The sequence below is a fragment of the Lontra canadensis genome, unplaced genomic scaffold, assembly GCF_010015895.1.
Source record: "Lontra canadensis isolate GAN:19392208 unplaced genomic scaffold, GSC_riverotter_1.0 scaffold65, whole genome shotgun sequence".
Lineage (NCBI taxonomy): Eukaryota > Metazoa > Chordata > Mammalia > Carnivora > Mustelidae > Lontra > Lontra canadensis.
This window is the reverse complement of record NW_022631059.1, coordinates 10,908,671-10,931,645: the sequence shown is the minus strand read 5'-3', so window position 1 is coordinate 10,931,645 and position 22,975 is coordinate 10,908,671. Positions and strand designations below refer to the sequence as shown.

The 22,975-nt window shown below is 55.7% G+C and overlaps 1 protein-coding gene across 2 annotated transcripts; it reads right to left on the bottom strand.

The window, feature by feature from the left end:
• Positions 1 to 119: 119 nt before the first annotated feature.
• LOC116880142 (transmembrane protein 189) lies at positions 120 to 22,885 on the bottom strand. Of its 2 annotated transcripts, none has more exons than XM_032878987.1 (6): positions 22,703 to 22,885; positions 14,325 to 14,444; positions 5,661 to 5,752; positions 4,340 to 4,484; positions 2,603 to 2,815; positions 120 to 580 (listed from the first exon to the last, which is right to left on the bottom strand). In XM_032878987.1, the coding sequence occupies exons 1-6, from the start codon at positions 22,824 to 22,826 to the stop codon at positions 459 to 461; spliced, it is 816 nt and encodes a 271-aa protein (XP_032734878.1). In that variant the 5' UTR covers positions 22,827 to 22,885; the 3' UTR covers positions 120 to 458. The 2 variants fall into 2 exon arrangements, with proteins under 2 accessions (XP_032734878.1, XP_032734879.1); XM_032878988.1 differs by lacking the exon at positions 22,703 to 22,885 and adding an exon at positions 19,221 to 19,311.
• Positions 22,886 to 22,975: the final 90 nt, after the last annotated feature.

Sequence of the window (22,975 nt, the reverse complement as noted above, 5' to 3'; positions counted from 1 at the left end):
GGCCAGGCTGAAGGTGGTGCCTGGGGCAGCTCCTAGACCGCTGGGGCAAACAAGACAGAGAAGACAGTTCCATGGCCCCAGTGCCAGCCACGATGAAGGGCTGCCCAGTGAGACGGGGGGCCTGGAGGAGGGAGTGGGTGAGCTTCCTCTCTACCCAAGGAATGGCTGGCAGGGTGGAGCTCCTTTTTCTGCAGAGTCAGGCTTGGAGACAGAGCAGCTCAGGTGGCTGGGGAGGGGCCCAGGAAAGAAAATGAAAAAAAAAAAAAAAAAAAAGGAAATGAAAAATCAGTGGCTCAAGTATTCTGTGTCACAAGGGGTGGGCTGGGGGGTGCCCGGGCCCAGCCCAGGAGGCGTCCTCTCCATCTGGAGGGGTCAGCACGAGGAGGCTGGAATTTGGCAGATGGCTTCGGTTTAGGGGGCTGGGGAAGGTTGGCAATAAGGTGGCAGGCTTGGAGGAGCTATTTGATCTTCTGGGCCCATTTCATGTCGTCTGCCCGAGGCTTCTCGCCAGTCAGGCCCTGGATGAGGTCCTCCAGGCGTCGCCAGAAGCCCATCTTTTCCAGAGGGTAGTTGAGCCAACCTGCAGTGGAAAGAGGGCACCAGGGGGTTGAATGGGAGAGCAGCAGTCAAGGAGAGGGAAGGAAAGGGCTGGCTTTGCTTGGGGCAGGAACACTGAGGAGTAAGTCTGTATAGGGCGGGGGACAAGGGCTGACCAAGGAGTCTGGGGATGGGGACCTCCCACTAATGGGCTTCGGGGCTGCTCAGACATGCCACTGTCCTCTCACTCATTCACTTTCTTACCCTGTGCTTAGTATGTGCCAGGCACAGTGGCAGCGTTTCTTATCACTGGGCTCACCTGCCACCTCTTCCAGGAAGCCTTCTTTGACACATCACCCTCTTTTGTTTTGTTATAGCTTTTATGATAACCTATAACCGTTCTCCACCTTCTAATTCACCACCTTCCCATGTTGTGTTGGTTTTTCTCTGCAACTCCCAACTAGAATGTCCTGCTCCACACGGCAGAACCCCCAGGTTTTCGCACTGGGGATCCCACTGGCGCAGAGTAGATGCTCCAGAAATACTGCTTACAATCCCCCTTTCTATTACAGCACCCCCGCCGCCCCCAATCATGAGGTAGGTACTATTCATCCCATTTTCCAGATGTGAAGACTGGCTTGGAGTGGAGTCTCCCGAGTGGGTGGCCAAACCAGGAGGGATCCTAGGCCTGGCTGAGCAGTGACCTGATCTCCTCAACAGCCTAAATTCTAACCCCTCCCCCTGCCCTTAAAGAACATGACTTTCAGACATGCAAAAAAATATTTCTTGTGGTTCTCCACTCTGCCTCCAGAAAGGCAACGCCCCCTGCTCCCTGTGCAAACCAGGAGCTGTGCCTGATCCGGGCCCTCTGACGGAACAAGCACCTGGCGCCTGCCACAGTGCCATTCACAGCCCAGCGGGGGAAGGTGGCACATAAGGAGGGGGCTGTGGGCCCCATCCTGTGGGGGAGAAAAAGGACACCCAGTGAGGTCTGTGAGACTCGTAAGAGCCAATGCCGGCCTGACTTGCTGTTGGATGCCGAGAGCAGCTCTGCCACACCTAAGTTGGATGCCGGCTGGCCCTGGCAAACCGGCTCCGTTTACCTTTGGTACTAGTCCGTGAACAACCAACGGCATGTGGGTCTCCCGACTGTTCCTCAGCCACACCAGGCATGCTCCTGCCTCAGGGCCTTTGCACTTGCTATTCCCTTTGTCTGAACTGGTCTGTCCTGACTTGGCTGCCAGGTCCCTCTCACACTTGTTTTTGGATTCCTCACCTCCTTCTACGAATAGCTACTTCTGCTTCCTCACTCCATGACTCTCTGCCCTTCACCTTGCTCTGCCCCCCGTGGGGGGGGCATTTCTCTTATCTAGACTCAGTCATCTCCCCTCTCCTCTGCCCCCGATGCCCTTCACTCCAGCCACACGAACCACCTTGCCGTTCCTCAAACCAACAGGCATGTGCATTCTTCCTTTAGGCACTTTGCACCTGCTGCTCCCTGTGGCTTGGTGCGCTCTTCCTTCAGATCTGCACTGTTTTGTCCCCCAGCTCAAATGTCACCTTCTCAGGGAGGCCCTCACCGCCTTCTCTCAAGGGTGAAGGCCCCCATTTCCTTCTCCTACCCTTTGCTTTGTTCTGCTCCAGAGCAGTTGGCATGGTTAAATGTACTACTTACGTACGGTCTGGCATGTCCCCTACGAGAACGGGAACGCCACCAAGGCAGGGATTTGTGCCCGTGTCTGTTTAGTGCCGTGTTCTAAGCCCAGGACAGTGTGGGGCACACGGTGGGTGCTCAGCAAGTATTTGCCGGCTGGCTGGCTGGAATCCCAGCCCACGAGGTGGGAGGGGGGAGTGGGGAAGGTTGGCTCCCTTGCACTGCCGTGTCCTCTGCACCTGGACTGCTCGGAACATAGTAGGTCTGTGGTGTTGTAAGAGCAAGTTCCTGCTGGACAAGGATTCCAGCACCTCACCTCTTCCTGTGACCTCTGCCCTAGTGACCCCGAGGATGGAGCCACAGCGGGGGTGGGGTGGGGATGGCCTATTCCAGGTCACCCCGCAGCCGCACCTGTGGTGATGCAGAAGTAGGTCTCATGGGGGGAGACGTGGTGGATGCGGTGGTGTTTGCGTGGCAGGATGATGTGCCAGTCCTGCAGGAGGGTGACCCAGCGTGGCAGCCCAAAGTACGTGTGGGACCACTTGTGGATTTGGTTGGTGAAGGTGCCGAAGATGATCAGGCAGAAGACGAAGCACTCCCAGGGGTACTGCGGCTCCAGGGCTTCTGTAGGGCGGGGAGAAGGGGGTGCACACAGGGCCACAGGGTGGTCACAGGGCGGGACCACCACCAGCCTGGCCCTCACCGCTTGCCCTGGGGCAGCTCCCTGGCCTCTCCCTGTCCCCCTGCCCCTGCCAATGATCTCAGGCAAGTTCAGACTCCCCTCTGGGCCTCAGTCTTCTCTTCTGTTCAGTGGGCAGATAATGGAGTCAGTGGATGAAAAAATTACAGATGTGGGCTCTGGAGTCAGGCAGAGCCGGCTTCAGTCCGTGCTCTGACATTTCTTGGCTATATGAGGTTGGGTCAGTGCCTCTGCCTCTTTGAGTCTCAACCTTGTCATCAGTAAGATGGGAGTAAGTCTTTGTCCAGGTTCCCTAGAAGCAGAGCCTGAGACAAGGGTTCACGTGCTCAGAATTTATATGAGGAGGAATGGGAGAGGCGTCCTCTGTTCAGAAAAACATCTGAGGGGGTAAGGGAAGCAGTGGGAGAGCTAAGCAGTGATGGGGTTAGGGGAGTCTTGTCTCCGCCTGATCCTGGGTAGCAGCTCTGGAGGGTTAATGGCTTCGTAGAGTTGGTCCCACCCAAGGTGAGAGGGCTGGTCGTCTGTAGGTTTTTCCTGTCACTTTAGGCTTAGGCTTTATTTATTTTTATTTTTTAAAGATTTTTATTTTATTTGACAGAGGGAGAGATCACAAGTAGGCAGAGAGGCAGACAGAGAGAGAGGAGGGGAAGCAGGCTCCCCACTGAGCAGAGAGCCCGATGCGGGGCTCGATTCCAGGACCCCGGAATCATGACCTGAGCCGAAGGCAGAGGCTTTAACCCACTGAGCCACCCAGGCGCCCCATAGGCTTAGGCTTTAGACTTATCCCAAGGGGAGAGGTGGAACCTGCTCTGGCAGTTCTCAGAAGGGACAGCTGGGAGCAGCCACCACTCATGGCAACTGGGGGATGGGCGCCTGCTTGTGTAAGAGGATACCGGCGGGCACTGCAGCGGCCACTGTACCACAGAAACTCCTCACATCTACCCACAGAGGGAGGGGCTGCTCCAAGGATCCACAAGGGGTCAAGTTGTTAGAATAAGACCTGGCACAGGTAAAGTACTTACCAACCCCCCCCCCGGCCCACCTGACAGGTAACTGCCGCTCACTGAGGTGAAAATGACTTTCTTTCTTCCCCCAAACAGGCGGGGAGAGATCAGAACTCAGAACTTCCTGAGTTCACAGCCTGTATTCTCTTTACTATGCCAGGGCAGCCAAGCCAGCGGCCCTCAGGGCCTGGCAGGCCACGCCCTGGAGCAAGGTGGGCCAGGGGTTGGGCAGCAGGGGGTCATGGGGACCCTCTAAAGATGGCGGCCACGGCTCCTGCCCCATGAAGCCAAATGGGAACAAGGACCCAGGATGGCCAGAGCAGATTGTCCAAGAGAAGCTGGGAACACAGATTTTTATATACTCCAATTTTACAGGACGGTAACTAAAAGTGTTTTCTAAGGTTGCAAAGGGACTCTGGTCCCTCCGCCGGCTGGTGCACTCACCGGGGCCCTGGGTGCGGAACTTGTAGGCCATGTTCAGCAGGGGCAGCAGGGTCACCAGGCAGTTGTCGCCGTTTGTCTCGATGAAGTCGTGTCGGGTGATGGCTGTGGGGTCGATGTGATGCTCTCGGAAGGGTCGAATGAAAGCCTGGGGTGGGGGTGGGGGCCAGAGACGGGACAGATGGGACCAGTTGGCCTGTGGCGGCCAGCCCCTCTCCACCACCTCCTGTGCAACCAGACTCAGGCTCGCCTCCTGGCCTTTGGGATGCCAGAACATTCCACCATGCTGCCGACGCGGAGCCCACCCGGCCTGAAGGGTCCAGGCCTCAACAGCTTTGGCAGAAGACAGTCCTAATTGACTTGGCGGGGACCTCAGGATGGTACTGCCTCCTGAGGGCCTCAGTCTCCCCCTCAGGGGTGGGAGGGGAGTCGCAGACGATTTCCACCCTTCTTCCCCACTCTGATACAGTTGAGGACGCCTCTCACAGTGGCAGGCAGGCCTCCCTCTTTTTCTCCCCACGGCCACACCCCTCCTGGTAACCGTCTCCCCATCTTCCTCTTGTATTGGTACATGCTGTTCCGATAGGGCTGACCAACCAACCAACTAACTAACCCCCTAGTTAAAAGTGAGCACGAGATCCTGGCCTGGCCAATCAGAGCATTTCTCCGCCACAGTGCAGGACAGGGATGGGCATGTGACCTCCGCTGGGCCAGTGGGAGGGAGCCATGGGACTTTGGCTCTAACTGTGGGAAAGGAGAGTTCTCCTTCCACCGACAGGGCCAAGCTGGTAGGATGAAGGAAAAGCCTAGGTGACAATGAAGCCAACAGAGAGTAAAGCGGAGGGAGCCGTGGAGAGAGAAAGAATCATGAGAACATGGTATGACTGGACGGCTGGGTCTGTCCTACTGGACCCAGCAACGCTTTACCTTGGTTCCACTCTACTGTTCAGTTACATGAATCACGACCTTTGGTTAAGCCAGCTTGTACTGGACTTTGTCACAACCAAAGGAACCTGACAGAAGGTTAAGTTCAATTAAATGAACAGTTAGGGACACCAGGGCTGGCAAAGGAGAACAAGACGTGGCCCCCAAATTCAGGGGGTTCAAAGCTTTCTGACTATCCTAGGCTTCATGCTTTTGCTTCCAGAAAATCCCAGGGGGTTTTCTAGTCTGTTCTCGTCCCAGAGGAGGGGCATGGGGTCAGACTGGAATGACGGTGTCTTTCATACAGGGAAATGGGAGGCTCCGAGACGGAGGGGCTCTCACCCAAGGTCAGACAGCCCAACCCCCTGCTAGGTGGCAGGGCTGGGTCAACAGTACATACCTTCCCCACAATGGGCAGCTCCACAGAGCCCCAAGTGTCAGCTCCCCAGTGCACCAGGCCAGACAAGAAGTCAGCAATGAGAGCTCCTGCAACTGTGGACAAGAGGAGGGTGAGGTAGGGGTGGGGGACCCCAAGGGAGAGACCTGCCCTCCACCCCACAGTAGGGAGCCCCTTGTTCACTCGCCTGCTTGCTCACTCACTCATTTGTAATGGGGGGGGTGATGTCCCTTCTCTACTTGGGTTGCTTTTTCCCTTCTGAATGGAGCCTTAGAGTGTTACACCAAGTTTACTTGCTCTGCCCAGGGGATATGTGGGGACTCATTTGCTAGGTGAGTCTGGAGGACATAAACTGGGTATGAGCAGATCAACTCAACTTTGGCCTGTTAGGAGCTGACTGCACGCTTCTCTCTGGCCCCCAGGCACTAGAGGGAAGCCTGCTCTGTTCCAGTGCTGCCAGTGACTAGACGGAAGTATCCTTCTGGGGTCTGCTGTCGGCAAACACCTCACGTGTAGACGGGAGCCACGCCTTCCTCCCCAACCTGGCTTTTATCACAATAAATGTCACGATTTGGTCTCTGGCAGCCTTTTCCTTGACTTTGTTCTCAATGTGTTTGGGACTGGACTGGGGTTCCCTCAAAGACACCAACACCGTTCACTCACTTGAGGGCTCAGTATAATACAGAGGTTAAGAGCTGTCAGATCTGGACTTAAATCCTAGCTGTCTCTCACTAGCTGTGTGACGTTGGGCATGATACTGAACCTCTCTGTGTCCTAGTTTCCTCTAGGTGGATGGGAATGGTCATCACACAAAAAAAGCAGCTGTCATTTATTGAGCACTTTTGGTACCAGACACAAGCTCTTTGCATGCTTGATCTCAGTGGGTCCCCACAGTCTGTTCCAAGTTGGTACCATCCTCACGCTCTCCTTACAGAGGCGGAAACAGGAGGCCTGGAGAACAGAAGGGACTAGGCAGAGGCCACAAAGATGGCAAGTGGCACAGCGGGGCTCTTAACCTGCCTTGAGGTCCAAATCTACTTCCCCTGCACACGGGGGGAAACTGAGGCAGGTTGGCCCACTGCCTGTACAAGGGAGCACCCCAGTGCCGTCCCCCATTACTCTCCCTGCCCACTGCCATCTCAGCCCTCCTGGCTTATTCCCTCTCCCCCTGCACACCATCACATGCCTCTGCATCTCTCTCTCTTTGCATTTGCTGTTCCCTCTGCTGGGAATGTTCCTTCCCCAGGTGTGGCGTGGCACACCCCTTCACTTCCTCCAGGGCTTTGTCAAACATCTGCTGGAGACACCTGATCTAAAATTATCACCACCCCCAGCTCCCAGCATCTCCTGTCTCCTTTCTTTCTCTCCAAGCACCTATCCTCTGTTTGCTCATGGTCTCCCTCGCTCAAGAATGTCAACTCCACAAAGGCAGGGGTTTTAGACTTTAATTGTCCATGGCTTCGTCCCAGTTCCTGGCCCTTAGTAGGGGGTTCGGTAAGCATTCCTGGAATGAATCAGCGCAAACCACTAACTACAGTGGTTGGCACACAGCAAGCAGATCAATCATTCTTCAATCATTTTGTCTATCAAGCACCATTTGGTGAGGACCTACTGTGTGCTAAGCTCTAGAGCCAGGGACTCAGCAGACACTGAGCTCACTGTCCCCTGGAGCAGGGCAATAGGAGGGGGTGGGGGCAAGCTGTGAACCATGCAGGCCACGAATGCAGTTTTGAGTGGCAGTACAAACCCTTCCCCTCTTCCTCCCCAGGCTGGTTCTTCCTGTGAAATCTTCTGAGACACACCAGGAACCTTTTAGGGGTTCTCTGAGTTCTTCTGGGGTCCTTACCTCCTTGGTGACAGGGGACCAGGGCCTTGGGACACTGTGGAGGCTGCAGAAAAACCCCTAGGTGCCGTCTAGGCTGGGCAGTCCTGCTCCTCGGTGACACCTGGGCTAGGGGAGCGGGGAAGGCTGGGGAGACTAAAGCCAAGGGCTTCTTTTTTTTTTTTTTTTCCTTTAAAATTTTATTTAGGTCTAGGGGCGCCTGGGTGGTTCAATTGTTAAGTGTCTGCCTTTGGCTCAGGTCATGATCCCAGAATCCTGGGATTGAGCCCTGCATCGGGCTCCCTGCTCAGCAGGAAGCCTGTTTCTCCCTCTCCCTCTCCCTCTCCCACTCCCCGTGCTTGTGTTCCCTCTCTTGCTGTCTCTCTCTGTCAAATAAATAAATAAAATCTTAAAAAAAAAAAAAGACTTTATTTAGGGCTGCCTGGGTAGCTCAGGCAGTTAAGTGACTGCCTTCAGCTCAGGTCATGATCCGAGGGTCCTGCTCCTTGCTCGGCGGGGAGTCTGCCTCCCCCTCTTCCTCTGTCTCTCCCACCCCCCCCACTTGTCCTCTCTCTCTCTCTCTCAAATAAATAAAATCTTTATTTTTTAATTTCATTCATTTATTTGAGAGTGAGCAGAGAGAGGACAAGTGGTGGCGGGGGGAGGAGGAGGCAGGAGGAGAAGGAGAAGCAAACTCCCTGCTGAGCACAGAGCAGGACTCATGGCTTGATTCTAGGGCTCCGGGATCATGGCCTGAGCTAAAAGGCAGTCGCTTCACCCACTGAGCCACCCAGGTGGCCCCAAGCCAAGGGCTTCTGCCCTTGCTGCTCCCCTATGTCATACTCCATCTCTCCCTGAAGATCCCCAGCGGGGGGAGGGGGGCTAGTCCTCCTCGGCTCGGGGCAAACATCACCCCAGACCCCTGGCTAAAGCCACCTTCCCAGGCAGGTGCTGGGTCACATCGCCCTGCTTTATCTGTCACGGCACATCCTTTTTTCCTGCTGGGCCGTATTCCGTAGTCGGGATGCGCCATGGGGCATTTTTAGCTGCTGGACGTCTGGGTGGTTTCCAGGTTCATCTGCTAGGAGTCGAGGCTGTGAACGTTCACACGCAAGCCTGTGGGCAGACACGTGCCTGCACTGCCTCGGGGGCCAAGATGCCAGCTACGTATTTGTTCTCACTCAACATTTATGGAGTACTTACAGGTGCCAGGCCCTGTGCCAGCACCTTAAATGTTTTATCTCTCTTAATCTCTAAACTGGACCAAGGTTAGTCCTAAGCCGGTTACACATCTTATCTCCTTAATCGTCGTAAGCATTTAATCCTTACATATGACAAGAATGATAATAATGAAAATAAGAGAAAAACAATATTTATGATAGTGGCTAACACTTACAGAACTCTCCCTGTGTGCCAGGCCCCACGTCAAAGATGTTAAAAATGGGGGTGCCCGGGTGGCTCAGTGGGTCAATAAGCGTCTGCCTTCGGCTCAGGTCATGATCTCAGGGTCCTGGGATCGAGCCCCGCATCGGGCTCTCTGATTCTCCCTCTCCCTCTGCTCCTCCCCACTGCGTGTATGCGCGCTCTCTCATTCCCATAGAGGGACATCCTATGAGATACCAGGGCTCCTCAAAACTGTCAAGGTCACCAAAAACGAGGAAAGCCTGAGAAACTGTCACAACCAAGAGGAACCCAAAGGAACATGAGAAATAAATGTGAGTGGGATCCTAGATGGAATCCTGGAACAGAAAAAGGCCACATTGGGTCGAAACTAAGGAAATCGGAATAAACAATGGACTTTAATTCATAATAAATGTATCCGTATTGGTATCTTAACTATAACAAATGTACAGACACTAATGTAAAATATAAGTAAGGGCAACTGGGGGCAGGGGCTGTGTGGGAACTCTACGTACTCCCTGCTGATTTTCTGTAAATCTAAAACTTTTAGTAAATAAACTGTTTTTGAAAAACTGCATCATCTTAGTTCACGTCCACAGCGATGGGGCCCAACCCATCCTGACTTTTCCAGACTCGGAGGGAAAGGGCAGTTGGGGCTGCAGGTGAGTAGCCAGGGACGATGGTGAGGACAGTTCCCAATGATGCTGAGCCTTCACATCCCGGTCTGAGAAATGGGGACGTTAATAGCACTTAATTTCCTTAAGCATGATCAGTTGATGAACTGGGCTGATGCCGGTAAAGTCAGTCACTGGGATGGTTAACGCTCCCAGGAGTGGCCCTAGTTAGTAGCTTAGGTGTTACCCCCCTTCCCCAGGCCTCAGTCTTGTCATCTGTCAAATGACCAGCACCTGGCCTTTGCAGGCCCAAGCAGGGAGGGATGTGTGCTTTGGACAGATGTCAGGAATTATTTTTGGAGAGGAGCACACCCCATCCTGAGGCTCTGTGAGCCCCGGGCCTGTGCAAGAGGCTGTTTTGAGAGCAGTGACTCCAGGACTCCTGGCCTGCTGCCTGAAGAGGCTGTGATGGGGGCAGGGGTGGCTGAGGCAAACACACAGGGCGTCTTTGTCCCAGTGTAGGAGGCAGTAGCTGGAGCTGGCTCATTCTGGGGGCAGCTTGGGGCTGGTCAGCACCTCATGTGTAGGACACTGAATAGGGTACAGGACTCATTCTAGGCTACCCTGACCCACCAGGTGGGGCCTTCATGTGGCCACAGGTCGGCCAGCTATGCCTTGTTAGTCCCCTCCAATTTCAAGGCCTGGCATGGAGACAGGGAGAGCAGCTAAGACAGATGTGGTCACACCTAGGTGGCTCAATTGGTTAAGTGTCTGCCTTTGGCTCAGGTCATGATCCCCACGTCCGGGGATCCAGCCTGCATCAGCCTCCTTGCTCAGCAGGGAGCCTGCTTCTCCCTCTGCCTGCCACTCCCCTGCCCGCTCTCTCTCCCGCTGACAAATAAATAAAATCTTAAAAAAAAAGAAAAAAGCCATCAGCTGAAGGCAGGCTCCTCCATAGGGGCCTGGGCCAAATCCCGGCTTCACAAATCCCGGCTTCATCACCTTCATCACCTTTTCCCAGGTTTCAGCTTGACTCCTCACCTGACCTGAGGCCAGGTAACCTCAGACTTCAACACCAGTCTTTGCATTCACTGTGTTCCCTTGCCTAGAACGCCCTCCCCTCTACTAGTCCGCCAGAAACTCCTACTCAGTCCTCAAGGGCCAGCTCTCTAGCGCCCACGCTCAGCAAACAACTCAAGGCTCCCAGGGACGTTCATTTGTTCACGCCTCTGCTGAGAACAATACTGTCCTTGTCAAGGTCACTGATGGCCTCCATGTGGCCAAATCTGGTGGTCCCCTCACTGCTCGATCCTGCTGGTTTGCTCTGCGGCCGCTCCTAGTGGACCCCCAAATCTTCTGGAGACACATTCTCCTCCTGCCTTCTGTTATCCTGCCCACCCCCTTGGCTGGCTCTTCTTCCTCCCCCGCCAGCCTGGAGGCACCAGGGCCTTGGGCCTCTTCTCGGCCTGTACCAGCCCCTGGGGGCACTCCGCCAGCATCTGAGCTTCAGACACCTCTTCTACTGCGAGGACCCCCCAGATTTCTATCCCTGGCCGCCTTCCTGGACTCCAGACTCAGATTTCCAACTTTGTGCTTGGCACCTTGCCCAGGCTCTCAGGCAGGCAGCTCAAGCATCCCCCACCCCCCAGCTGCCTCTTCCCACCTTTGTTAATGGCCACCTCGTCCCTTCCATCCAAGCCTGAGAATTGCCATGGACAGGCCCTCCTCACCTCCACCACCGAGCTGACGGGGCACTCTGGCTGCTTGCCTCGCACAGCTTGCCGGAAATCTGATGGTTTTTCACCACCTCCACTGCCCTACCCAGTCTGGGCCACCATGCTTGCCTTTCTCCAGTCCTCCTGCCCCCATCCATCCTCCCTGCAGCTCATCAGTGGCCCCTCGTGGCCCACAGAACAAAACTCCGAGTCTAGATCACAGTCCTGCTGTCTACACACCCCTCCTCCCACCTCTCTGAGCGGCCACCAACTACTTTTCCTCCGATCAGCCTTCTTCAGCCACATTGGCTTCCTGTAGGTTCCCTGGACACACACCAGCCTCTGGGCCTTTGCACCTGCTGTTCCCTGCGACCCCTCCCCCAGATACTGTCTAATCTCTTCCCTCACCTCCTTCAGGTGTCCTAGCAAATGCCACTTTTCCAGAAAGGCCTTCCCTGCCTGTTCTCTTATCTTTGTTTTGCTTCCCAGCATTGCATCATCGGTCTGTGTTTATTAACTGGGCACCTTTACATGCTTCCGCCTCTCCTGGTTTCCGGGGCCTGCCAGGGGCACTGGAGCCTCTGGGGAGATAGTGCTGGGCCAGAGGCAGGCTCTGCAGACTGGCATGGTGCCTGGCCTCCTGCGTGTTAACACACAAATCAGGGTGGCTACTTAAGTCGATTAGGGACTGTGCAAACATCACTATCAGGAGATTGTCTGCTCTTATCACCCAGAGGCAAAGGTGTGGGATGGGGGAACTGGTGTCACCTGTGGTGACTGGACAGCCAGAGAGCTCCTGAGCCAGGGACTGGAAGCTCTGATCCCAACCAGGGAAAGGAGGTGGTGACCTGCCTGGGACACACACCAGGGCTCTGACATGTTCTCCTCCAGGTGCTAACCGCAGGCTGGACGGCACCGCTGGGAGAGGCTGTGGCTTGAGAGCCAGGCATGTCTGGGCAAATGACCCCAGACCCCAGCAGCTGCTCCGGGGAGGGCCAACTGGCAAGTCACCCAGCCTCTCAGAGAACTGAGTTGAAAGCGCCCAGTGTGCGGCTCGGTGCACAGTAGGCCCTTGGGAAATATCCACTGCCCAGCACAGTGGTGCGTCAGGGGCCACCTCCCCACCTCTGCTCTGTCACCAGTCCCTGGGCAGCTACACGCAGCTGCACTTCGGCCTCCGGCGGCCTGAGGAGGCAGGAACCCTGAGCAGCCCCAGTACAGAAATGTTGAAAACAAGGCCCAGAGACGCAAGCACACCCGCCCAAAGCCCCACAGCCATGGGACAGGAGAGCTGGGGCTGGAACCCAGGGCCTGCTCGTAACCACCCCCAGATGAGGCAACAGGGCTCACGCCAGCCACATTCCTGCCCCTGAATGCAGTGCTTGGAGGCAGACAGGCTGCAGGGGAGGTCCCTCTCACCCCGGGGCAAAGGGGACATGTGTAGCTCCCGAGAGGGGCCCAGGCTCCCCGGCACCTGATGGGTTAACTCCCTCTCCCCCAGCTGGCCCAGCCCCCAGCACAGGCCCACCCTACCGCACACCCAGATGGCTCTGTTAGCCAGCCTGAGCACTATTGGCTTAGGCGGCCAGAGTGTTTTTAATGAGATTGCAGGAGCTGAACACTTGGGGAGGGCCAGGAGGACGGACCAAGGGCACAGCTGCCCCCTCTGCCTGGGCGCCTGGGGCAGGGGAGGGGAGGAGAGCCTGAGTTTGAGGGCAGAGGGGAGGTCAGTGCGCAGACAGGAAGGAAAGGAGTCCCCCCAGGACCTGGGAGTGGAGACAGTGAGTGAAGAACTAGGTTGTGCTTCTGGCTTGGGGTGTGACGCCGGCTGGGCCTTCTCTGGGCCTCAGTTTGCTGGTCTGGAAAATGACAAGTGTGGCATCTGACTCCCCAGCTGTGGACAGGGGAGGCCTGACCAGTGGGAAACATGGGCAGGTTCTGTAAGTTGCGGCTTGCTCATTCCTTTGTTCCCTGATTCAGTAAGTATTTATCGAGTACCTACTGTGTGCCGGGCCTCCTGCTGGGGGCTGAGCCTGCAGCAGGGAACACACAAGAACGTCCGCTCTCAGGGATCTGAGATTTGAGTGGAGGGAGACAGGTACTGAGCAAATAAATACACTGTATAATGGAGTATGTTGAGGGGATGGTGTATGGTAGGGCTTCTATTTTTGAAGGGTAATCAGGGAGAGCTTCCCTGAGGAGGTGACCTCTGAGTAGAGTCCTGGATGAGGAAGTGAACCAGGTAGGTGTCTGTGGGAAGAGAGTTCCAGGCACAGGAACAGCATGTGCAAAGGCCCTGAGATATGAGTATGTCCAAAAGTGCATGGTGGAGACACAATGAGGCGGCCTGTGTGGAGGGAGCAGAATGCCCCAGAAAAGAGCAGAGGGAGATGGTGTCTGAGGAGGAACTGGGGCCAGGCAGTACTGAGGAGTCAGTGTTTTATTCTATGTATACAGAGAACGGGGGGTGTAGCGTGACTTTACCGACGATCTAATGGGATCCTTCTGGCTACCAGTGAGTATGAACAGTGGGGGCAAAGGGGAAGGCTGGACACCAGGGAAGAGGCTCTCACAAAAGTCTGGGAAGGAGAGGCCAGTGGCTGGACCAGAGCGGGGAGAGTGGAGGTGGAAGGTAATGTTTGGATTCCGGGTACATTTTGAAAATAGAGCCAAGGGGCGCCTGGGTGGCTCAGTCGGTGAAGCGTCTTCCTTCAGCTTAGGTTGTGATCTTGGGGTCCTGGAATCAAGCCCTGCACTGGGCTCCCTGCTCAGTGGGGAGCCTGCTTCCCCCCTCCTGCTTCCCACTTGTGCTCGCTCTCACTCTCTCGCTCTCAAATAAATAAAATCATTAAAAGAAAGAAAGGAAGGAAGGAAGGAAGGAAGGAGAGCCAAGGGCATTTGCTGAGGGTCTCGATGTGGAATGGAAGACAAAGAGAGGAACTGAGGCCGATGCCCAGGGCTTTGGCCCAAGTCAGAGGAGGAATGGGGGTGTCACCGAGACAGAGGTGGGGTTCCCATGGCATGTCCTTGGTGCACATGGGCATGCGCACAGCAGGTGGGTCCCTAACCCCTGAGGAACCCGAGGCGGGCAGAGAGAGGGACCCCGGGCACTCACCGACACCCAGCATGACGAGAGGCGTGTGCTCCCAGCGGGCCAGCAGCAGCAGGTGGACCAAGTTGTGGGCGATGAGGCTGAAGCACAGGACCACGCAGCACCACTCTTGGAAGCGCTTGCCTGCGGGCACAGGAGGCCGGGGGTGAGTGCAGGCTGGGTGGCAAAGGCCGCGGGGCTGTGGACCGAAGCCAGGCAGAGCCGGACCTGTACGAGCGCTCCTGCCACGGTCACAGAGCCTGATGCGCCAAGCACAGGCTGAACGTAGGTGCTGCTGTGAAGAAAAGATTTCACAGACGAAGTCACAGAGGCCCAGAGAAGTGGAAGAGTCTGCCCAAGGCACCGGCCCACGAAGCAGGCCTTGCACAGGCCAATTCTTTGGCGGACGGGACCAGAACTTGTCTCCTGGCCCTTGTGGGCTCTCCGTGGACACGCTCCAGGGGACTTTAATGAGCTGAGCTTTTTCTGACATCATGGCATCACTTGTCCCCTTTTGTACATAATTACTTGGAGGTGGAGGCCACGGACACCTTTTAACCTCAGAGGATCAGATCCTGCCCAACGTCCACCAAGGAGGAGTCTAACAAGTCACGGGTTTAGGAGAAATGGGCCTGGTCATCACTTCTAGGGCTCCTGCTGGGAGCAGGGGGTTCTGGGAGCATGACACAAGAGAGGAGGGGCCAGGCACGGGACATGGAGTAAGGTGGGCTGCGCGGGGATCGTGGAGTGAGGCCCCCATGCCCTTTGTGAAGGAGGGTCACTAACGGGCAGCCTCCTGCCAGGTGGGAGTATGGGCCCAGAGTGCCCGAGCTCCTAATTCCCAAGAGAAGCCAGAAATGAGGACATGGGTGTGAAATCTCTTGAAATTTCCTGCCACATATTTTTTAAGATTTTATTTATTTGACAGACAGAGATCACAAGCAGGCAGAGAGGCAGGCAGAGAGAGAGAGAGAGAGAGAGAGAGGCAGGAGGAAGCAGGCTCCCTGCCTAGCAGAGAGCCCGATGTGGGACTTGATCCCAGGACCCTGAGATCATGACCTGAGCTGAAGGCAGAGGCTTAACCCACTGAGCCACCCAGGCGTCCCTCTGCCACGTATTTTTAAAAGGCATGTGAGCTCAGACAAGTGGTTCACTCACTGCAGCCCTATCTGTGGTGTTTTTTCAGGGGTCCCAACACTGCAAGTGGCCAAAGCACGGGGGATCAGCCAAATTAATTTGGTCTGCGGCATCCTTGCAGCCAGCAAAAAATGCCTGGGCGGCTGTCTATATGTGGACACAGAGGATGTCAGGACATACTGTTGAATGCAAGAAAGCCAAGGGCTAACCAGCAGCCATTTATGCAAGAAAAGAAAAAGCTACCTCATCAAGACTGGCTTTCGCTTACTCCCCTTGGGATTTTGTGTTTGTGAATGCACTCCCCTATCAAAAATCTTCCGTAATTGCAAATTAAAATTAAAAAAAAAAAAAAAAGGGAAGGAAAACATTGTGTGGGCGGTGCAGACTGTGCTCTAGGACCCCTGGGGATATTGTTTTCCCAGGCGGCTGGTCCCAAGGGCATGGAAGACCCTTAATGATAATAATTTTCTTATCATCAGTGTTTAACATCTACTAAGCAGTTGCTCTGTGTCAGGTACCTGCTGAGGTGATGCCATTTTGCAGGTGAGAGATCAGAGGGTCAGAGTGGTCCCAAGGAAGGAACGTAAGGCTGTCCAGCTAGTCAGCTATCGACTAGGACCCTACGGCCGGGCAGGTCCTTGTGAGTGATTAACAACTGAAGGGGACACGGCAGAGAGAGAGGGTTCCTCCTGTGTCTGTCCTCTCTTAATGCTTGCTATTCCCTTCACTCCCTTCTGACCTGGAGAGACTTTGGCAATGCGCCCTTGCAGACCTCGGCCTGCAGCCTCCACCCCCAGGAGGCTATCCATGATGCTTCCCCTGACTCTTGGACTCTCCCGGCATAGGGCTGCCTCTATGACATCCACCTTCCCCGACCCGAATGTGAACTCAGGAGGCCCAGGACCATGTCTGGCTTGCTCACCAGGGCCCTGGCACAGAGCGGATACTCACTAAATGCCAGTGGAATGAACAAATATCTAACAGAATCTTAGAGGACAACTGCCAGGCTTTGTCTCTGGGTGCCCCTCACCGAAGCACCTTAGAAGAGAATATCAGGCATTCCACTGCTCCTGAGAGGGAAAAAGGCTCAGAGAGAGAGAAGGGCCTTGGCCAGGCCATACAAAAGCAGGCTGAGCCCCGGGCCAGAATCAGAACAGCGGCCCTCCCCTCCCCTCACCCTGTGAAAAGACTGAGGGTCAGAGAGGAGAAGGAACATGCCCAGGGTGGCATCCCCTTGGCACCCCCTCATTCAGATGAGGACACCGAGGCCCAGCGAGGGCGAGGACCCGACAGCAGTCCCACAGCAGCAGAAGTAGCCTGGAACCTCTCGCGTCCCACTTCTTAGTGGCCATTTCCCTTGGGCCACGTGACCCTGTTGCTCCAGCGGCCCCTACCTGGGGTCACTGTAATCTGGCCCAGCACGGCCTTCCCCTTTCTGGTTCCTGTTTGTGGCCCAGGCCCGGGACTCGGAAGCAGAAGCCCGCAGGGGGCAGGTGGAAGGGGTAAGGAAAAGGGCATTCATCCACGCCAGCCTGCCTGCCCGCCCCCCGGACTGCAGGGACAGCAACACAATGGAGTACCAGTAACGATGGCCGACACACACCGAGGCCTAGCACAGCCGGGGTGCCGGGGCAGCCCACGTTAGAGATGCCGCAGACCAGTGCCCTCCAGCATATTCTGCTCTCGGCTTAAAAGAAAGAAAAAAAAAAGCTACATTAAGAAAAAAAAAATCAGCTACAATTTCTGATTTCCTGCTTCCCTTGAGAACACAAGGTTCTGGGCACCCCAGGCCTGAGCAGGAGGGGCTGGCCACCCCCATCGAATGGGGGCAAGAGCTCCTGGTTCGGCCCAGTCTCTTCTCTTTCCTGTGGCCTCCTACTGGGTGGCTTCCTTTGGGGGCCTTTTTCACCCGGAGACCAGGTCACTCCCTCAAGTCTCAGTGCTTCCAGGGATGAGCTATGTAATCTCACTTCCCAGGTGAGGAAACTGAGGGTAAAAATTTTCAGCGGGTAAAAATTTTCGGAGGGTAAAAAATCTCCATTTTCAGCGGGTAAAAATGAAGAGCTGGGTTTGGATCCTGGGCTTGTTAATGGGACACACATTAGCCTGGATGTTTGGAGCTCTCTTAGTTCTAAAGAGCGCCCAGCTCTCTCCCTGTGTCTTGGAGAATGTCCCTGAAATCTGATTAGTCCCCAGCTAAATGCCATCCATCTCTGGCCTCTAGAATCCGGAGCCTCCCCAGCCTAAGGGCTTCTACTTTGATCCATACAGAATACATCTGTGGGGTGCCTGGGTGGCTCAGTGGGTTAAAGCCTCTGCCTTCGGCTCAGGTCATGATCCCAGGGTCCTGGGATCGAGCCCCGCTTTGGGCTCTCTGCTCAGTGGGGAGCCTGCTTCTCTCTCTCTCTGCCTGCCTCACTGCCTACTTGTGTTCTCTGCAAATAAATACATTAAAAAAAAAAAAAAAAAGAATACATCTGTAACACTAAGTGGCCTTCACTGAGCACCATGCCCGTGACAGTGGCTCGGATGAGCTCGGCCAGCCCTCGCCATACCCTTTGGGCTGGGGACCATCTGCCCTGTCTTACAGAGGGAGAAATGAGGCCTGAGAGGTGAAAGGACTGGTCCAAAGTCACAGCACGGACAGCCAGCCTGGCAGGGCCTGCGAGGGGGTATAAGCAGCATCACTATATAGATGGGCAGACTGAGGTCCAGGGAGAGAGAAGGGCTTTGGTTAGGACACAAGTGCTTGGGCCACCTCTAGCAGAGTGCTGGGCCCTGTTTTCCTGAGCCAGCCCCTGGCTTGGCCAGGGTCCATGATCTGGGCTCCGAGTTATGGCAGTGAATGCCTGTTGGCCTGTTGCGTGTGGTGGCTGTGGACGGCTGGGAGGAGCAGGGAGGCCAGGCGCCAGGCCTCGGCCATCTTTGCTTTCCTGGGGGCAGGCCTCAGCGGCCGAGGGCTTGGCATCAGGCCCGACTCTCCTCATTTCAGTCAGACAAGCCCTGAATAACCTGCGCTTCTGATGGCCCTTGGCGTCGGGGAGATGGGGGGACAGAAGGTAGAGAAAAGGCAGGAACCGGAGAGAGTCAGAGGAAGAGACAGAGGCCAACAGATGCGAGAGAACAGGAATCAGAGACACAGAGAAATAAGAAACGGGGAGACAGGAAGAGAGGAAAAACAGAGACGTGGAGAGATTACAGGGAGACAAGGAGAAAAAAGACAAAGAGTGTAGCCAGAGAGGAGAGACAAAGAAATGGAAAAAGAACGAGACTGAGGGAGAGAGAGAGAAAACTCAGCCCAGAGTGGCAGGGACCAGGCCTGGCTTGGGAAGGGGCCCTGGGTCTCTGGCTTCAGTCAGGTCCATTTGGGGGGACTGAATCTCTGCCCTGACCCCAAGCTGAGAGATCCTGTATGCCCCAGGGCCAGAGGTGTGTGTAGTTAGCCAGGGTGGTGTGACCCCTGAGGGCCCACCCCTGGAGCCCGGAGCCCCTGATACGTGGCACACACACACAACCAGGTTTCAGTGGGTACCTGCTGGGAAGCTGTGCGAAGCCTTACCCCCAGGCTTGCCCACGAGGCCTGCCAAGCCTGCCAGGGCCTTCGCAAATCCTGGCACAGGGCAGGCTGCTGCTTGAACCCCGAGCCTGGAGTGCAGTGGGCTAGGGGACCCTCCATGACTCCCAGGACTCACAGGACCAGGCCCCCACTTCTTGGCCAGACACTTGGGGCCCACAGGATAGGGCCGTCCCGCCACCCCGTGCCGCCCCAATCAGACTACTCACAGTTCCCCACAGACACCAGGCCCACTCGCTCTCCCGCCGGCCCTGCACACATGCTGCTCCACTGACCTGGAACACTGGGCCTCTCCTGCACACCCACCCTGGGCTGGCTCCCTTCCACAGTGAAGATTAAGAACACGGAACCTAGAACATCCCCCCTCCTTCCATCAGTGTTCTGGTTCTAGCCCTGCCGCTGACTGGCTGTGTGACTGTGGGGAAGGCTCTCCTCTTTGCTAAGCCTCAGGAAACGTCTTCAGGATGGACAGGGGGCCCATGAAGTGCCAGGCAAATCAAACACAAGCAGTCCTGGCCTTGCTGACCCTGCCCTCTGGGAGGGGCAGAGGCAGGCTTGATCCCACATGGGACAAGCATTAGGAGGAACACATGTAGGGGTTGGGCCATGAGGAGGCTACAGAAGGTGGTGGTGGTGGGGAAGCCTCAGTTTCCTCCCCTAAAAAATGCAGTTAGCACTGAGGGCACACCTGAGACAGTTGTAGTGAGGATGAAACGAGATCACATGAAGGAAACGTCCCGCACAAACAGTGCTAAAGAAATCTCGATTATGTTAACTGCCTTATTATTGCTGCCAACTGTCACGTTGCCAGTCCATCTCTGGCCCCAAGAATATCAAGAATTCAGTCCTGGAACCCAGACGCTTCTCCTACTCTCTCCTTGCTCATTTTTTCCCAGCCCATGGGACTCCTTGGCGTTCTACAAACACTCTGGGCATGCTCCCACCTCAGGGCCTTTGCACTTGCTGGGGCCTTGGTCTGGACCAATCCCTCCTCAAATATCTTCAGGCCTCCCTCCCTTCACGTCTGTGTTCAAATATGACTCATTCAGTGAAGCCTTAACTGGCCCCTCTCTAAAATGTTACTGCCCCCAACAACATTTCACTTCCCCCTTTCCTGCTATATAATTGCTCCATAATGCTTGCCACCACTGGGCAAGGGATCTCTTCTCCTTATTTACTGGGCTTAGTAAAATGCCAGTTCTATTTTTCCTGTCTTATTCACTGCTTTGCCCTCGGGGCCTAGAATGGAGACCAGGACAAAGATGCTCCAGACATATTGAGCCTGGTCTCTCTTTTTTTTTTTTTTTTTTTAAGATTTTATTTATTCATTTGACAGAGAGAGAGATATAACAAGTGGGCAGAGAGGCAGGCAGAGAGAGAGGGGGAAGCAGGCTCCTGGCTGAGCAGAGAGTCCGATGCGGGGCTCCATTTCAGGACCCTGAGATCATGACCTGAGCTGAAGGCAGAGGCTTAACCCACTGAGCCACCCAGGTGCCCCAAGCCTGGTTCCTCATTTCATAAGTCAGGTCCAGAGAAGGTAAAGGTACTTCTGCAAGGCCACACAGGAAAGGAACAGAGACAGAGGGAGGGAGATCTATGAAATTTGGAGAAACCAGTCTGACCAGTCTCCTGCTTCTCCACTCCTCACTCTTCACCACCTGGCCTCCTTCCAGCTCTGAGTCAAGAGGACAAAAGGCCTTTACTGAAGATTTGGGGGCATCTGGAGGCTTGTCTGTACTCTCAGAGCCCTGCATGGCTGTTCTTCAGAGGGTGAAGGGCATTTGGGGGAAATCAGAACCAGACAAAGATGCAGTCATCAGGGGAATGGAGAAAGGATCAGTCTCTTGGGGGAGCTTAGAATCCCTGAGTATGATCTGGCTGAAAGTGAGTAGGGTTTACTCAGGTGGGCAGAGCTGGACACCAAAGGAAGAGGCCTTTGAATCCTTAACCTGAGTCTCAGATGGTGAGTCTGAGGACGAGAGAGGTGCAACCCCTTACTTGAAGACTCACAGGAAACCCCAGCCTATTGGGGGAGCAATAGGGAGCACCTACTGCATGCCAGGCACTGCATCAAAGTGGACGATCTCATTTCCTCTTCCCCCAAACACTACCTGAGGAACAGGTAAACTTTACTTTATTATGTCCATTTTGGAGATGAGAAAACTGAGGCTCAGAGAGGGAAAGTGGCTTGGCCTGGGTCACACAGTAAAAAGCAGTCAGGATGCCAAGCCCAGACTGTCCCAGGGAGTGCAGGAGGTTTTAGGTCCATAGGCTAGGTGCTTTGGGAACAAGCTAAAGAAACTACAGTATCATGTGCCAGGTACCCAAGTCACTAAAACAAACAAACAAACAAAAACACAACCACACCCAGAGCATGGAATTGCAAGTCCATAAAGGGCCTCTGGTGACCTAGGACTCAACAAGAAAGCAAATGCCCAAAGGTCACACAGTCGGCAATGGCAGAGATGGTATGCAAACCCCAGCCAGTCACGGTAGAAAGCCAAAGGTGGTAGTGGAACCATGCCCACCCCAGGCAAGGGCTGTGCATGGTGGCTGTCCCCTGGCAAAAGATGTCAGAATGTTTGACAAACAAAGCTTGGTGTGATGGCGACATCAGGGTGGAGGGGCCTCCTGCGGCTCCCAGTCACCTGACTCTGGAGTTCTCCATGGCACTTCCTTAACCCCTAGGGGCAGGCCACCTCCCCCCACCCCCCGGCCCCCCCCAGTGAGATTCCTTGGGCTCTATTGGAAGTCAGAGAAGGGTGGTGGAGCCGGTGCTTGCTGGAGCATAAATGGTAGGCACAGAGGGAAGGAGCCAGGGCAGAACAGGCGGCAAAGGTCTCTAAACTGTCGTAGGGTTTGGAGAATGGAGGGGGCTGATACTTGCAATGGGAAAGGGGCAAGGGCTGGACTTGCGGCTTGCAGATGGGAGGAGCCTAAGCTAGAAGACTTACAGTGTCCTCACCACTCGGGATACCGGGATACCGGGATACCGGAATAGAGTGAGAGCGGAGGCTCCTCTCTGCTGGGGGAGGGGGTGGTCTGTGGCCACTGAGGCTCTAACCAGAATAGGGCTTGGGGGAAGGGCGGCGTCTGGGGCGCTAGGTAGCGGGGAGTCCCTAAGTTGCGGTTCCTAGAGCAGAGAGGCTGACGTGCCCAGATTTGGTGGGTGAGGTCACTGTTTGCTGCCCAGGCCCTGGCTGGAGCACAGATGGGGCCCTAGGGTGTGAATTCCGGATCTGAGGAACCTGGGATGGGATGTGACTTATAAGAGGCCGGGGGGGAGGGCGGGTAGAGGGAGTGGCAGTGCAGGCAGCAGACGGGCTGCCTAGGATGGGGGTCGCCAAGTCTAGGGGCGCTCTTTGCAGCCGCGGATGCTTTGAGGCTAGGATCCGGATCTGGGGGTCCGATGGGAGCTCTGTATGTGGCCCGGGGAGCTGATATGGCAGTTCCTTGATACAGGGATTGTCTGTGCATCTAGAAAGCCCCGTGCCTGGAGCTCTGCCTGGAGCTTGGAAGGGGCCCTGGGGTGGGGTCTCGGACTTGGGGACACTATGTGCAAGTTTAGGAGCCAAGACTGGAGTTCTACATCAGGGTCCGAGACTGGGGTTCCGATCTGGGGAGCCCGGGGTCGCTGTCCGCAGCCCGGGCTGGTGACTGCAGGCCCAGAGCTGGGGCCCGGAGGTCTTACCTGGAGAATAGAGCGCGGCCAGTTCGCGGGCCCCGGCGTGCTGCGCGCCCCAGCGCCGGCAATACGCCGCCTCATCCTCGTCGAGCTCCGGCTGCTGACCCGGCCCGTCCTCGGCACCCGCCATGGCCACTCGCCCGGCCCGCCCTGTGCGCTCTGCTAGCAGCAGCGGCGGCGGCGGCGGCGGCGGCGGCAGCGGCGGCGGCAGCGGCAGGGCCGCGGAACCGCGGCGAGATCACGCCGCCCAATGACCGCTCAGCGCCGGGCGCGGCGGAG